Source organism: Carassius gibelio, chromosome B18 (assembly GCF_023724105.1).
Source record: "Carassius gibelio isolate Cgi1373 ecotype wild population from Czech Republic chromosome B18, carGib1.2-hapl.c, whole genome shotgun sequence".
In the NCBI taxonomy this organism is placed as follows: Eukaryota; Metazoa; Chordata; class Actinopteri; order Cypriniformes; family Cyprinidae; genus Carassius; species Carassius gibelio.
Window position 1 is genome coordinate 5895637 of NC_068413.1, and position 12030 is coordinate 5907666.

Here is a 12030-nt window from a genome sequence, read left to right on the forward strand (position 1 = left end):
GTTTTTACCTTTTCATTTATCATGTTTATATCGCAATTAAAACAGATGAGGTTTGTCAGTCAAATGAATCGAAAAATATATTTGTTCCGGAACACCGAGTTTATTATGAATAAGCGTCCAAACGAACCGATTCGCAATTGATTTGAACTATCGCACCGCCACAGGTTAGAAAAATAAAGAAAAAAAACCATCCTTACTAAATGACGAATAATAATTTATTGTTTATAAAAAGTTGAGATGATGGGTTACATATCAGACATATTATTTACAGTGAAAAGAAGCAGTGATGAAAATAACAACTGAAGTAAAATCATTCACATTGACATATGTTGACAGGTGATTCATATAGGGCTAGATGAAAACAGAGAGATATATTTGAACAGTGCCTCAGAATTAAGTACATGGAGTAGCTGCCTTCTCAGTTCTGTCTGTGCCTCTGGATGTGACTTAAAGAATGAATGTGTGTATCATCTTTGTTAGGCTCTGATTTGGTGTCTAAAGAATCCAAACTGGTTGGTGTATCTTTCTGTCTGCTGACTTTGTGTGAAGGGCAGAAGGGCACATATTTGGACCATGTGAAAGAGGAGATGCAACTATTAATTCCAAAGGGCAGCCCGTACACGTCATCACTTTCTAAGGTGTTGTCTGATTCATTTTGGTGGGCCTTGTTCCATGCAATAATACCTCGTTCACGTTTTGTTCCTGCCGGAATAATGAACAGACTTTTATTGGAGAGTCTAACAAGTTAATTGATAAATCAGATTTTATTAATTTACAAGGTTATAACTGTTAAATTTGTACCTGCAATACCATCCCGACCCACTAGGAAAACCACTGTGTTAGACTAATTTAAGCAGATTATTAGCAGAACTGAACTCACCGGGTATTGTGTTATCAAGGAGAAATCCAAAGGTTCCTCCAACAAACATACTGGTTGTTAGAAGCACTTGAAGTACATGGTCCAGTTCAACAACTCCTAATACAAGAAGTAAGAAAGCACAAAAAAAATCATACTTGGAATGGAAGGAGTGTGTTGAGTCTGTAGCATGTGCTTTTCCAAAACAGTTTATAGTTTACATACCAGTTGCTATGGATGTGGGGTTTTTCATTATCCAGTTGGGAATAGCAAGCCCAGTGAACATGGAGAATCCAAAGACGAAGATGTTGCGTGAAGAGTTCATGTCTGTATACTATCATATCAATAATATTTTATATGAAAAATAGTATTGATTCAAACATTTGGTGTCAGTAAGATTTTTTTTTTTAATGAATGTTAATGATACATGTAATACAGAGATAAAATGTAATAATGTTACAAAAAAATGTCAAATGCATTCTGCTCTTTTGGACTTTCTATTAATCAAACAATACTGATAAAAATGTATGTAATAGTTTTTGCTAAAATATTAAGAAGTACGGCTGTTTTCAAAACTTATTTACAGCATGCGTGACACTGAAAAGTGGAGTATGAAATGATCAAAATTCAGTCTTGACAAAAAAATGTATATATATATATATATATATATATATATATTAATTTGAAGTAATATTACAAAATATTACTGATTTTACTGTAGTTTTGATCAAATAAATGCAGCTTTAGTGAGCTTAATAGATATTAAAAACATTTGAATGGTGATGTGAGAAATGTGAGCACTTAATTTTCCCTAATGTTTTGCTTTTTGAATACTGTTTTTACCTGTAGATTTGAAACACCAGCAGCCGTAATGACCCCGAAAATAACTAGAAACATTCCTCCGATAACAGGTGTTGGTATTGTAGTAAATATGGCTCCAATTTTTCCAAACATTCCCATTATAATCATTACAAAGCCACTGCACACAATCACCATGCGACTGCCAACCTACAAAAGATGAAAGGTTTCTCTCGATTAGTGTCATAGTGTCACATGCCAAACATTCTCTCTCTCTCAAAAAAAAAGTAGTGTTGCCTATATGGAGTACATGAAGTAAAATCATATGACATTTTGTCTAGTAAAACTTATTGTGTGAAACTTTGTACCTTAGTGATACCCAAGGCTCCTACGTTTTCACTGTAGGAGGTGGTTCCATTGCCTGTTCCCCAGGCACCTGCCAGCAGACACCCGATGCCTTCAATGGCAATGCCTCTGTTGATGGCATGTCTGGGAGGTGGTGGGGCGCCAGATAATCTGGCACATGCATGATAATCCCCCAATGACTCAATCATGGAGGATATAACCCCTGCCAGGATTCCAAAAACTCCTGCCAGACTAACAGTTGGCACTCCCCACTGACCTGGGAATACAGTTACATAGCCATAAATAAACCATAATATGGATTATGGTTCCATATAATAGATTATGGTTCCTGTAAAATACAGCAATGACCATATAAAATACTAGGTCTTAATTGTTCTGGTCAATATACCCGGATAAGGAAATCTGAACCAAGGCGCCCTGCCCATAACATCTCCTTTAATGTCAGTCCGAGCTAGATAGCCATATTTATCAGGGTCTGAGGGCAGGACATCGTAGATCGTCAGAAGGTAGCAAATCAACCAGGACAGAGTGATTCCTAGCAGAACCTGAGGAAACACACCTTGCTTATAAAAGTAGTTTCATGGAGCATTTATGTTTAGAAAACACATTTTACCAAGACTTACGGGCAGAATCTGAAATATGTAAATCCTGCTGGTGTGAAACCTCTTGGCTTTGCTGTATTTGGGGATGGGGATGGAAATATGGCGAAGATACTGCGAGAAAATCACAATCAAACATGTCGTCCTGTGGAGGAAAATTAGACTGTGTTATATCTCTGTGTCAGAATAGGTTTACATCTCCAGAGATTATATTCAGCCCTATACCAGCTTTACTATAGTCTACCTACTTCAGATTTGATTAGTGATCATTAATTTTAAGAAGTACACACATGGAAGAGATGCCCCAGTGGTGTCCTGCGTTCATGCCAGCGGAGTCAAACAGTGATAGGCCGATTAGTGAAATAGTTGGTGCAATGGTCAAAGGACCAATGAAACGCATGAAGAGGCCAATTAGACCGGAGAATCCCACTAGTACTTGGAATAGGGAGCCCACCATGATTGAGCCTTGGAGCTGTGGAGGGATGAAAACAGAAACTCAATTTTAGCTTTATACAATAAAGATATTATTATATATGTTGGGCTGATCTAAAAAGATACTATTGGGAATCTATGGTCAAATAACTCTCCATCAATCCAAAAATTAGGAATTTGGCTGGGTTACAATATAAAATATTAAGCCAAAAACATGGCTTAATATTTTATATTGTAACCCAGCCAAAGTGATGCTATTCTCACTATTTACTATTTTTGCAATTACCAGCTGTTTCCAAGGTTATTTTTAATGGCTATATGTAGTCAGTTTCTTTCAAGTGTCTAATTTAGCCAATTTAGGATCCATCTAGACATTTTATTTTTAAACCTACATTTTTTGGTTGCGCATTATCTATTGCAATGACTGCCACATTTTTAAGTGTGGTTAAAGTGTTGAAATATAGTTAGAACCACTCTACATATGTTTGCGAGTCCTTACATAGACTATCAGGTACTGAGATACTCACCGCTTGCATTCGGCTTTGCCAAACATTAATGAACTCAGGTGAGGAGGTGTTGACCAGGCTGGCGTTCTGGGTCCAAGCAGGACAGGTCCATTCAGGCATTGATAGCAAAGCCATGGTGGGTGACAGGAGTGTAAAGGTTCCACCCTGGAGAATGGGTAACCTTGCATTAAGAAAAAGAAGAGCTTTGTCACCAAATGTATAATTCTTGTTGTGGTTTTTGTTAAATAGTAAATAGTAAGTAAATAGCTTCTTTTGACTTTTAATGTTGAGATGTCAAGTTTAGTATTTCATTCTCAACCCTTCCTGATTCCTCTCTAAAAGCCAGGTCAGGCTATAAACAAGGTATAATTGTTGAATGTTGTTAGTTGAGATTTATGGCACTGTCATAGTATAAAATTATATTTTTGTACAAGTTAACATCTAAGGTGTACGGAAGTTCTAAGCGGCCATGCATTATGTTTTTTTTCCCTTCTTCCTGTTTTCTCGTTATAACGACTTAATTTTCTCGTTATCTCGACATAAATGATAATGCATGGCCTCTTAGAACTTCCGTAGAGGTGTGTGTGTTTACACTGGATCAGTTACACCTACAGAAAGCAATGGATTTGGGAGTATTAAGACATATTTTCTTGAATTAATACAACAATCTCACTGCTTTACACAAAAGGGAGCTCCACAACTGAGAGGCCTGAGGAATGTGGGTTTAAAATGTGCTGAACTTTATGCTTATAAAATGGAAAATTCCTAATCCTATTATGGTTTTTAGATTCCGCAGGACCAAAGTCCTACGTATTCTGCTTTACCTAAGTTACAGATTGATTTAGATTCATCATGTTTGATTAGTATAGAAGCTATTGATCGTGAAGATCTGTAGAGATAACCTTTAGGATATCTTTGGCTGGTTATTCAGGTCAAGTAGCCCTAATAAAAGCACAATAGGTCTTCAGCCTTAAACGAGCAGAGGCTTATCAGACGGTGAAAACATTGCTATGCCTAGATAATTAACACTTTCCCAGGTCAATGAACCCATGCATTGAATGGATTGTTGTCCTGGGAGATGGTTTATCTGGAACGTAAGTAACTCTTTATCTTTATTATTTATTATTTTATCTTGGAGAGGAACACACTCACACCCATTAAATGAAACACCCATGGTTAAATAAATGACAAAGAAAGTCCCATGTGTAACCACAACACAACCCTGATTCATGAAGATGATCAAAACACAGTGTTTCATGGTTTAATTACACCTCATCCTTAAAATATTGTTTACACTTCATGACATATCTTCTTACTCTGTGAGCTGACCTTGGCCTTTATTTCTGGCACTGTTTTTGAATTCAGATTTTTCCCTGTGAAACATAGATTTTGCCACGAGTGATAAAAGCAACCATACCTCACTCCAAAAGTGACCTGCAGTAAGGTGCACACCCCAGACACGAAGAAAATAGTGCTGATTAGGTGACTTTGCGTGAGGCTATCATGTTGTAGACAGAGGCCCTGAGACAGTATCAGAGGAATGGCTATGATGCCACCAAAAGCTGTAAGATAGTGCTGTCAGAGAGATGGAGAGAAATTGTTATGCAAGTTCTTTCTGTGACTTACTAAAAAATATGGTTTTCATATGTTCCCCTTTTGCTTTAGTATCAGTAGCTACAAGTTGAACATCTGAAAGTATATATGATGACTACCAACTGTACACATGATCAATGTTGCAAATTTGCTAATTTAATTAAAAATAGTGCAGAGTCCTAACCCTTTTGGTGCATTCATTTTCCAAGGCCTTTGAATTTTCAACATCATAAAAACTGCTGAAAAATATAATCTGCTAAATCATATTATTTGGAGAGTGACATTTGATATTTACTGTACAGTATATGCATTTAATGCCAACAGTCTATACTGTTATATAAAAATATATTTGATTTGCATTAAATGGCGTCAGCTATATATCTCATTTCAGCTTACTTTTTGGCCATATTAATAATAACAACTGCACTAAATTCCATATTTTTGCTCCGTTTGGGCTTCTGAATAAAATTGAGGTGTTTACTCTCCATAAGTGTGTAAGTATAATCATATCCTCAGCTTCATGCTACAGGTGCATCTCAATAAATTAGAATGTTGTTTATTTCAGTAATTAAACTCAAATTTTTAAACTCTTATATTGAATAAATTCAATGCAAACAGACTGAAGTAGTTTAAGTCTTTGGTTCTTTTAAATGTGATGATTTTGGATTACATTTAACAAAAACCCACCAATTCACGATCTTAACAAATTAGAACATATCAGCTAATCAACTCAAAACACCTGCAAATGTTTCCTGAACCTTCAAAATGGTCTCTCAGTTTGGTTCACTAGGCTGCACAATCATGGGGAAGACTGCTGATCTGACAGTTGTCCAGAAGACGACCATTGACACCCTTCACAAGGAGGGTAAGCCACAAACTTTCATTGCAAAAGAAGCTGGCTGTTCACAGAGTGCTGTATCCAAGCATGTCAACAGAAAGTTGAGAGGAAGGATTATTAGAAGTGTGGAAGAAAAAGACACAACCAACCGAGATAACTGCAGCTTTATGAGGATTGTCAAGCAAAATCGATTCAAGAATTTGAGTGAACTTCGAAAGGAATGACCTGAGGCTGGGGTCAAGGCATCAAGAGCCACCACACACAGATGTGTCAAGGAATTTGTTGAACCACAGACAACGTCAGAGGAGTCTTACCTGGGCTAAGAAGAAGAACTGGACTGTTGCCCAATTGTCCAAAGTCCTGTTTTCAGATGAGAGCAATTTTTGTATTTCATTTGGAAACCAAGGTTCTAGAGTCTGGATGAAGGGTGGAGAAGCTCATAGCCCAAGTCACTGCACCCGTTTACCAAGATATTTTGGACCACTTCATGCTTCCTTCTCCTGACCAGCTTTTTGAAGATGCTGATTTCATTTTCCAGAAGGATTTTGCACCTGCCTACACTGCTAAAAGCACCAAAAGTTGGTTAAATGACCATGTTGTTGGGGTGCTTGACTAGCCAGCAAACTCACCAGACCTGAACCCCATAGAGAATCTATGAGGTATTGTCAAGAGGAAAACGAGAAACAAGAGACCAAAAAATGCAGATGAGCTGAAGGCCACTGTCAAAGAAACCTCAGCAGTGCCACAAACTGATCACCTCCATGCCACGCTGAATTGAGACAGTAATTAAAGCAAAAGGAGTCTCTACCAAGTATTGAGTACATGTACAGTAAATTGACATACTGTCCAGAGGGCCAACAATTCACTTTTTTTTTTTCGTTTATTGAGATGCACCTGAATATGCAACAAATATCTTAAAAATCTCAGATCTCAGTTTTAGATTTTTGAAACACAGGGTACACTGAAATTGGTCTTTATTGGCACTGATAAATACAGTGCTGTTCATAGTGCACACTCTAATCAAGATTTCAATTGATTTATAGGAGTCTGATGATAAATTCTATCATACAAATCTAACATGTTCAACACAGGCAGATATGTGTGTGCCACTTACCTGAATCCCCAAAAAGATGCAAAGGTACCATGGTGGAATATCAGTGACACAATATGCCAGCTTGCTATTGTTTCCCTCCTCTGAGAAACGATAATTTCCATTTTTACTCTCCGGTAACTCACAGAAATGGTCTACACCATCAACCTAAAAAAACACTCACATTCAGTTTCTGACCTAGCAGTTTCCAATCAACAACCTTCTCTAATTTTATCAATTTCATGTCAATATATAAATATAATTTCACATATAAATCACTTATAAATATAATTTGTTGTATCCAATTAATTGGCTTTGCATGAAACAAGAAATAATAACCCCTCTCTCTCTTAAGAGTGTTGCTTTTTAGGATAAAGATTTAAACATGTTTTTTGATTGATCAATAAGAAAAAATAGCTATTTCTTTCATACATTTTGTAAATTAAATATGACATAAGTATGAGCTGTAAAACACACACACACACACACATGTTGGTATATGTGGTTTATGGGGACTCTCCATAGGCGTGATGGGTTTTATTCTGTACAAACTGTATTTTCTATTGCCCTACCCCAACCCTACACCTAAACCTAACCCTCACAGGAAACAAAACAGCATTTTTGGATTTTCAAAATAACGAATTCTGTATGATTTATAAGCGTTTTGAATTACGGGGACACTAAAAATGTCCTCATAAACCACCTCCTCATTGTAATACCTGTGTCATACCTATGTCATTATACAAATTTGTGTCCTCGTTAACCACATAAACAAGCTCACACTGCTCCAGTCCACATTCCAGTTACTAAAACATTGAGCATGACCACAATTACAAACACAAGTAACACGTCCATTATCAAGAGTGATACGAATCTTTGGATATAACACCATCAAAGAAATTTGATAACATCATAGAAATTATCAAATGCCATAGATTTTTATAACTGTGTGAATTTAAAGATCTTATAACTTGACTGCAGTCACGTAACTTAGATTTACACAATGAAAACAAGACCCATTACACATCTATGGTCACATTATATTCAAATGTAATGTTCCTATATTCAATCTGTCTACTTCCAGAAGCTCTAAGGCTAATTTAACAAAGAAATTAGCAATTCTACCTAAATTTAATGTCTATTTTGAGGTTACTCACAGTAAATGCATAGTTGTCCAAACCGTCACTGTTTTTCTCTGGAGCCATGAGAGATCAGGCAGGAGACTTATCTCTTAGTGTAGAATTATCAATGGGATCTCTAATAAGAGAGAGGGCAAGATCTAGTTAAGGACAGCATAAAAAGAAGATACGAGAGGGAAGAGAAAGGAGGGGTAAAAACAGAGACACGGGACAGGGTTTGGGGATTCTGCTGCTGATTGTAAATGCTATGGGACCCATCAGCTGCTCATGTGAACTCAATTACACCACAACTAGCAGGCAGCTGACCAGAGCCACGTGCTGCTCTGGATTCTGGCTTAGGAATACACACTAACACGCACAGTGCATTTGTATGCATATGCAATGCGTCTTCACAGTCTTTCTTTTTTCTTTCTTATTAACTTTCTTTCTTTCTTTCTTATATTCCTTATTCAAAAAATAAATAAATAAAAAAGAGAGAATAATTTATTACTTATCATAGGCCAAGGGTCCTATTATGTTTATATTGTAGGTTTACATAGTAACTTGGCTGCAGATTTAATAAAGATAACTAAAATGTAAAACTAGTAAAAAAAAAAAAGTTAAAGTAACATTTTAGTTTTTTACAAGAAACATAAACTGAAATTAACTTATTTCAGCTAATTTTTTTTACATTTTCCTTTAGTTTAACTTGATGTAATACATTTTTTTTTATCTAACAGCAAATTGCAGGGAATACGTGTAATATTTACATTTTAAAAGCTGAATTACTAAACTAGATATAGCCTACAGTGTGCATTCTCCTTTTTTATACCATTGATGTGGTAATTTTATTGTTTTTATGTAATCTTATAGTAATCTGTAATACTGTACTGGCAGTATTACTGCAATGGCTCTCAATTTACCCCATATGACGTCAATGTGTAAATGAAATTTTCTTTTTCTTTTTTTAGTCAAGTCTTTATGTTATGTGCCTTCAAACATAATTATAGTATGAGAAACATTTACTAGAGTAGAATGTGTGACAAACAAGCATTTTCCTCCATGTATGCCTACTGGATGTATTGCAGAGAATAATGAACATGAGCAGGGTTTTACTGCTTTCTAAACCAGGCCTTCCCGAATACTAAGTTATCACATGTCTCTCATTTTGTAGATTTATTTGAGACATAGCGACAGGACAAACCTAATCAACCAATCATTCTTTCATCAGATCCACCCATTGAATGGCTACTACTTTTAGAGATCAAATCATCCTGTGAACATTTCTTTCATTAGACCATTAGAAAATATCCAGACATGCCATACTTACCTTAATGGACATTCATGGATGAAATGAATCTCGCTGTTTTGAAAGTAGTTAATGATTGTGAAAGGAAGTTCTTCAGATAATGCACATGTAATCGGTGACCTCTGCGCACACATGATGTACTTGATTTCCTGGCCAATCAAATTATTGTGTTGAAAACTTGAGACCAGTAGATGTGCCACACTGTCTGAGAAAATGAAATCACATGCAGGCTGGTGAAATCTGACATTCAGAAGTACAGTGCGTCATGGGGTCTTTATCTCAGCCTGTTCGTGTCTTCCTCCATAATGTACTTAGACATGCTTCATTCTGGATAAGGAATGTGTCACATTTAATGTTGCATTCATCTGAAGTGTGGCTGAGACGAAAGAAAGTTTGTAGCAATTATTGTCCAATTTTTCAGTGATTACTGATCATCTCAGTGGCAGTTGTAACACAGTTATTTGGAATTGCAAAGCTATTAATAATATATATTATAATAATGTAAATAATGTATTTTAATAATAATAATGTTCCTGTAGCTCAGAGCTTTGTGTTAGCAGCGCAAAAGGTTGTGGGTTTGATTCCCAGGGAACACACGTGAGGTAAAAATGTATAGCCTGAATGCACTGTAAGTCGCTTTGGATAAAAGTGTCTGCTGAATGCAGATGTAAGATATAGCTATGTGTTTGTTCTTTAGACCAGCTTCATGTCTCAATTATAGAAACTTGTATAGTTTATAGTTTCAAAATCTTCAGGATTAGCTCAGCTTTAATGGTCCTGATTTACAACCTTTACACACCTTTAAGTAATGAATATGCATGACGTTTCATGCAAAGTTGTTGTCTTTTTACTTTTTTTAGATCGTCTATAAAGTTTTGACTTTAAAAGAGCACCTATTTAAACAATGCATAATTAATCAGTGAAATAGCCTCTTCAAATAAATACATTTTATTTTTTTGTAATTGTCCAGCAGGTGGCGGAAAAGTATTTAAATACTGCATGTTGTCCTCCACAATAACATTCAGGTTAGCCCTAATAATAAAGTACCATAATAATAATAACCTAATTTAATGATGATAATAATGATGATGATGACGATGATGATGATGATGATGATGATGATAATAATAATGGTTTGCAAATTCATGTGTCTGAGAATTTCAGAAATTTCACAAAGGACCACGTGTGTAATGTTTTACATGTGGGTGGGTGTGTGTGTGGGTGTGTGAATGTGTGTGTGTTTAATAATAATAGTAATACTAATAATACCTGTGTCTAATATTTTATTTTTATGTCTGTATAGCCTAACTAAAATTTACATAAGATTACATATGATGTAACAAATTGTTATTAGAATTACCTTTACATATACTACTAATAATATACAGTAACAAGTGTAAAAGATGAGGGGTGGGGTGATGGAGTGACGTCACAAATTGAGAGACAGGATCAACTTCTGCTCACTTAGCATTCCGGATAGATGGCGCCGCTTCTCCTCAAAACGTTGTAAGTTGGGCACACAAAAAAATATGTCTTTGATGGATGGAACATTAGTGCGGTTTATCACAGCACTATTTATAATGCACAAATCGAGTCTAGTTCATATGCTGCTCGTGTAAACATCATTTGAAAGCATCGGCAAACATCAGCGCATCGGGTGGACAGACGGACTGCAGCATCCACCTGAATCTCCTCCTCAGCCTCCGCCTCTCTGAGAGATTACTCCCGACCGGACACCGGAGGCTATGGCAGCCGACGGAGGATGCGGGGAATCGGTGGATCATTACCGGGCCGAGGTGGAGAGGCTGACCCGGGAGCTCGCAGAGGCGAACCGGGAGAAGATCCGGGCTGCGGAATGCGGTCTGGTGGTGCTGGAGGAGAACCAGACGCTCAAGCAGCAGTACGCCGAGCTCGAGACCGAGCAGGAGGCTCTCAAACAGGAGTTAGAGCAGCTGCAGGAGGTAAACACGGCTCGGGTGATCTGCTATACAGTGTATATGTGTGATTGCGTTTATGCATCTATGTGTGTAAGTGTACAATATATATGTAAATGAGGAAGATGTGTATAATGGTATGTGTATACACACATACATGTATAATATTTGATATGTATTTTAACCTGTCTTTTATGAACAGTAGACTACCATGGTATTTTCATGGTGCTGTTTTGTGAGTATTTTTTTTTTATTTTATGTGACCCTGGACCATAAAACCAGTCAAAAGGGTCAATTTTTGATACAACTAGGCCTATTTGAAAATCTGTACTCTGATGGTACAAAAAAATCTAAATATTGAGAAAATCGCCTTTGAAGTCCTTACCAATTATTACTAATAAAAAAATAATAATATATATTTTTACGGTTGGAAATTTAAATATCTTCATGGAACATGATCGTTACTTAATATTCTAATGACATTAGGCATAAAAGAAAAATCAATCATTTTAACCCATACAGTGTATTGTCAGCTATTGCTACAAATATACCCATGCTACTTAAGACAGGTTTGGGTCACATACTGTATTG

General features: G+C 36.4%; 2 protein-coding genes across 5 annotated transcripts in view; one reads left to right on the forward strand and one right to left on the reverse strand.

Annotated features, from left to right (window-relative positions):
• Window positions 1-201: 201 nt before the first annotated feature.
• LOC127977737 (solute carrier family 23 member 1-like) lies at window positions 202-8470 on the reverse strand. Its single transcript, XM_052582780.1, has 12 exons — window positions 8236-8470; window positions 7103-7246; window positions 4975-5132; window positions 3579-3738; window positions 2910-3091; window positions 2644-2764; window positions 2409-2565; window positions 2023-2276; window positions 1700-1864; window positions 1082-1190; window positions 881-976; window positions 202-702 (listed from the first exon to the last, which is right to left on the reverse strand). Exons 1-12 carry the CDS (start codon window positions 8281-8283, stop codon window positions 419-421), a joined length of 1878 nt encoding a protein of 625 aa, XP_052438740.1. The 5' UTR covers window positions 8284-8470; the 3' UTR covers window positions 202-418.
• A 2473-nt stretch (window positions 8471-10943) lies between these two features.
• The window catches only part of bicd1a (bicaudal D homolog 1a), a 30178-nt gene continuing 29091 nt past the window's right edge, over window positions 10944-12030 (forward strand). For all 4 annotated transcript variants that reach the window (XM_052581558.1, XM_052581561.1, XM_052581559.1 and 1 more), the window contains exon 1: window positions 10944-11466. In XM_052581558.1, coding sequence (XP_052437518.1) covers window positions 11251-11466 — 216 coding nt within the window. In that variant the 5' untranslated portion in view covers window positions 10944-11250. The remainder of the gene's footprint in view (window positions 11467-12030) is intronic.

Excerpts from the sequence above, each read along its gene's own strand:
- LOC127977737 (XM_052582780.1), bottom strand. The coding sequence starts at position 8,283 with ATGGCTCCAGAGAAAAACAGTGACGGTTTGGACAACTATGCATTTACT. Across the intron at positions 1,865-2,022 it reads GAGCCTTGGGTATCACTAAG|GTTGGCAGTCGCATGGTGAT; the intron begins GTACAAAGTTTC and ends CATCTTTTGTAG. Across the intron at positions 703-880 it reads CCTTGATAACACAATACCCG|GAACAAAACGTGAACGAGGT; the intron begins GTGAGTTCAGTT and ends TTATTCCGGCAG.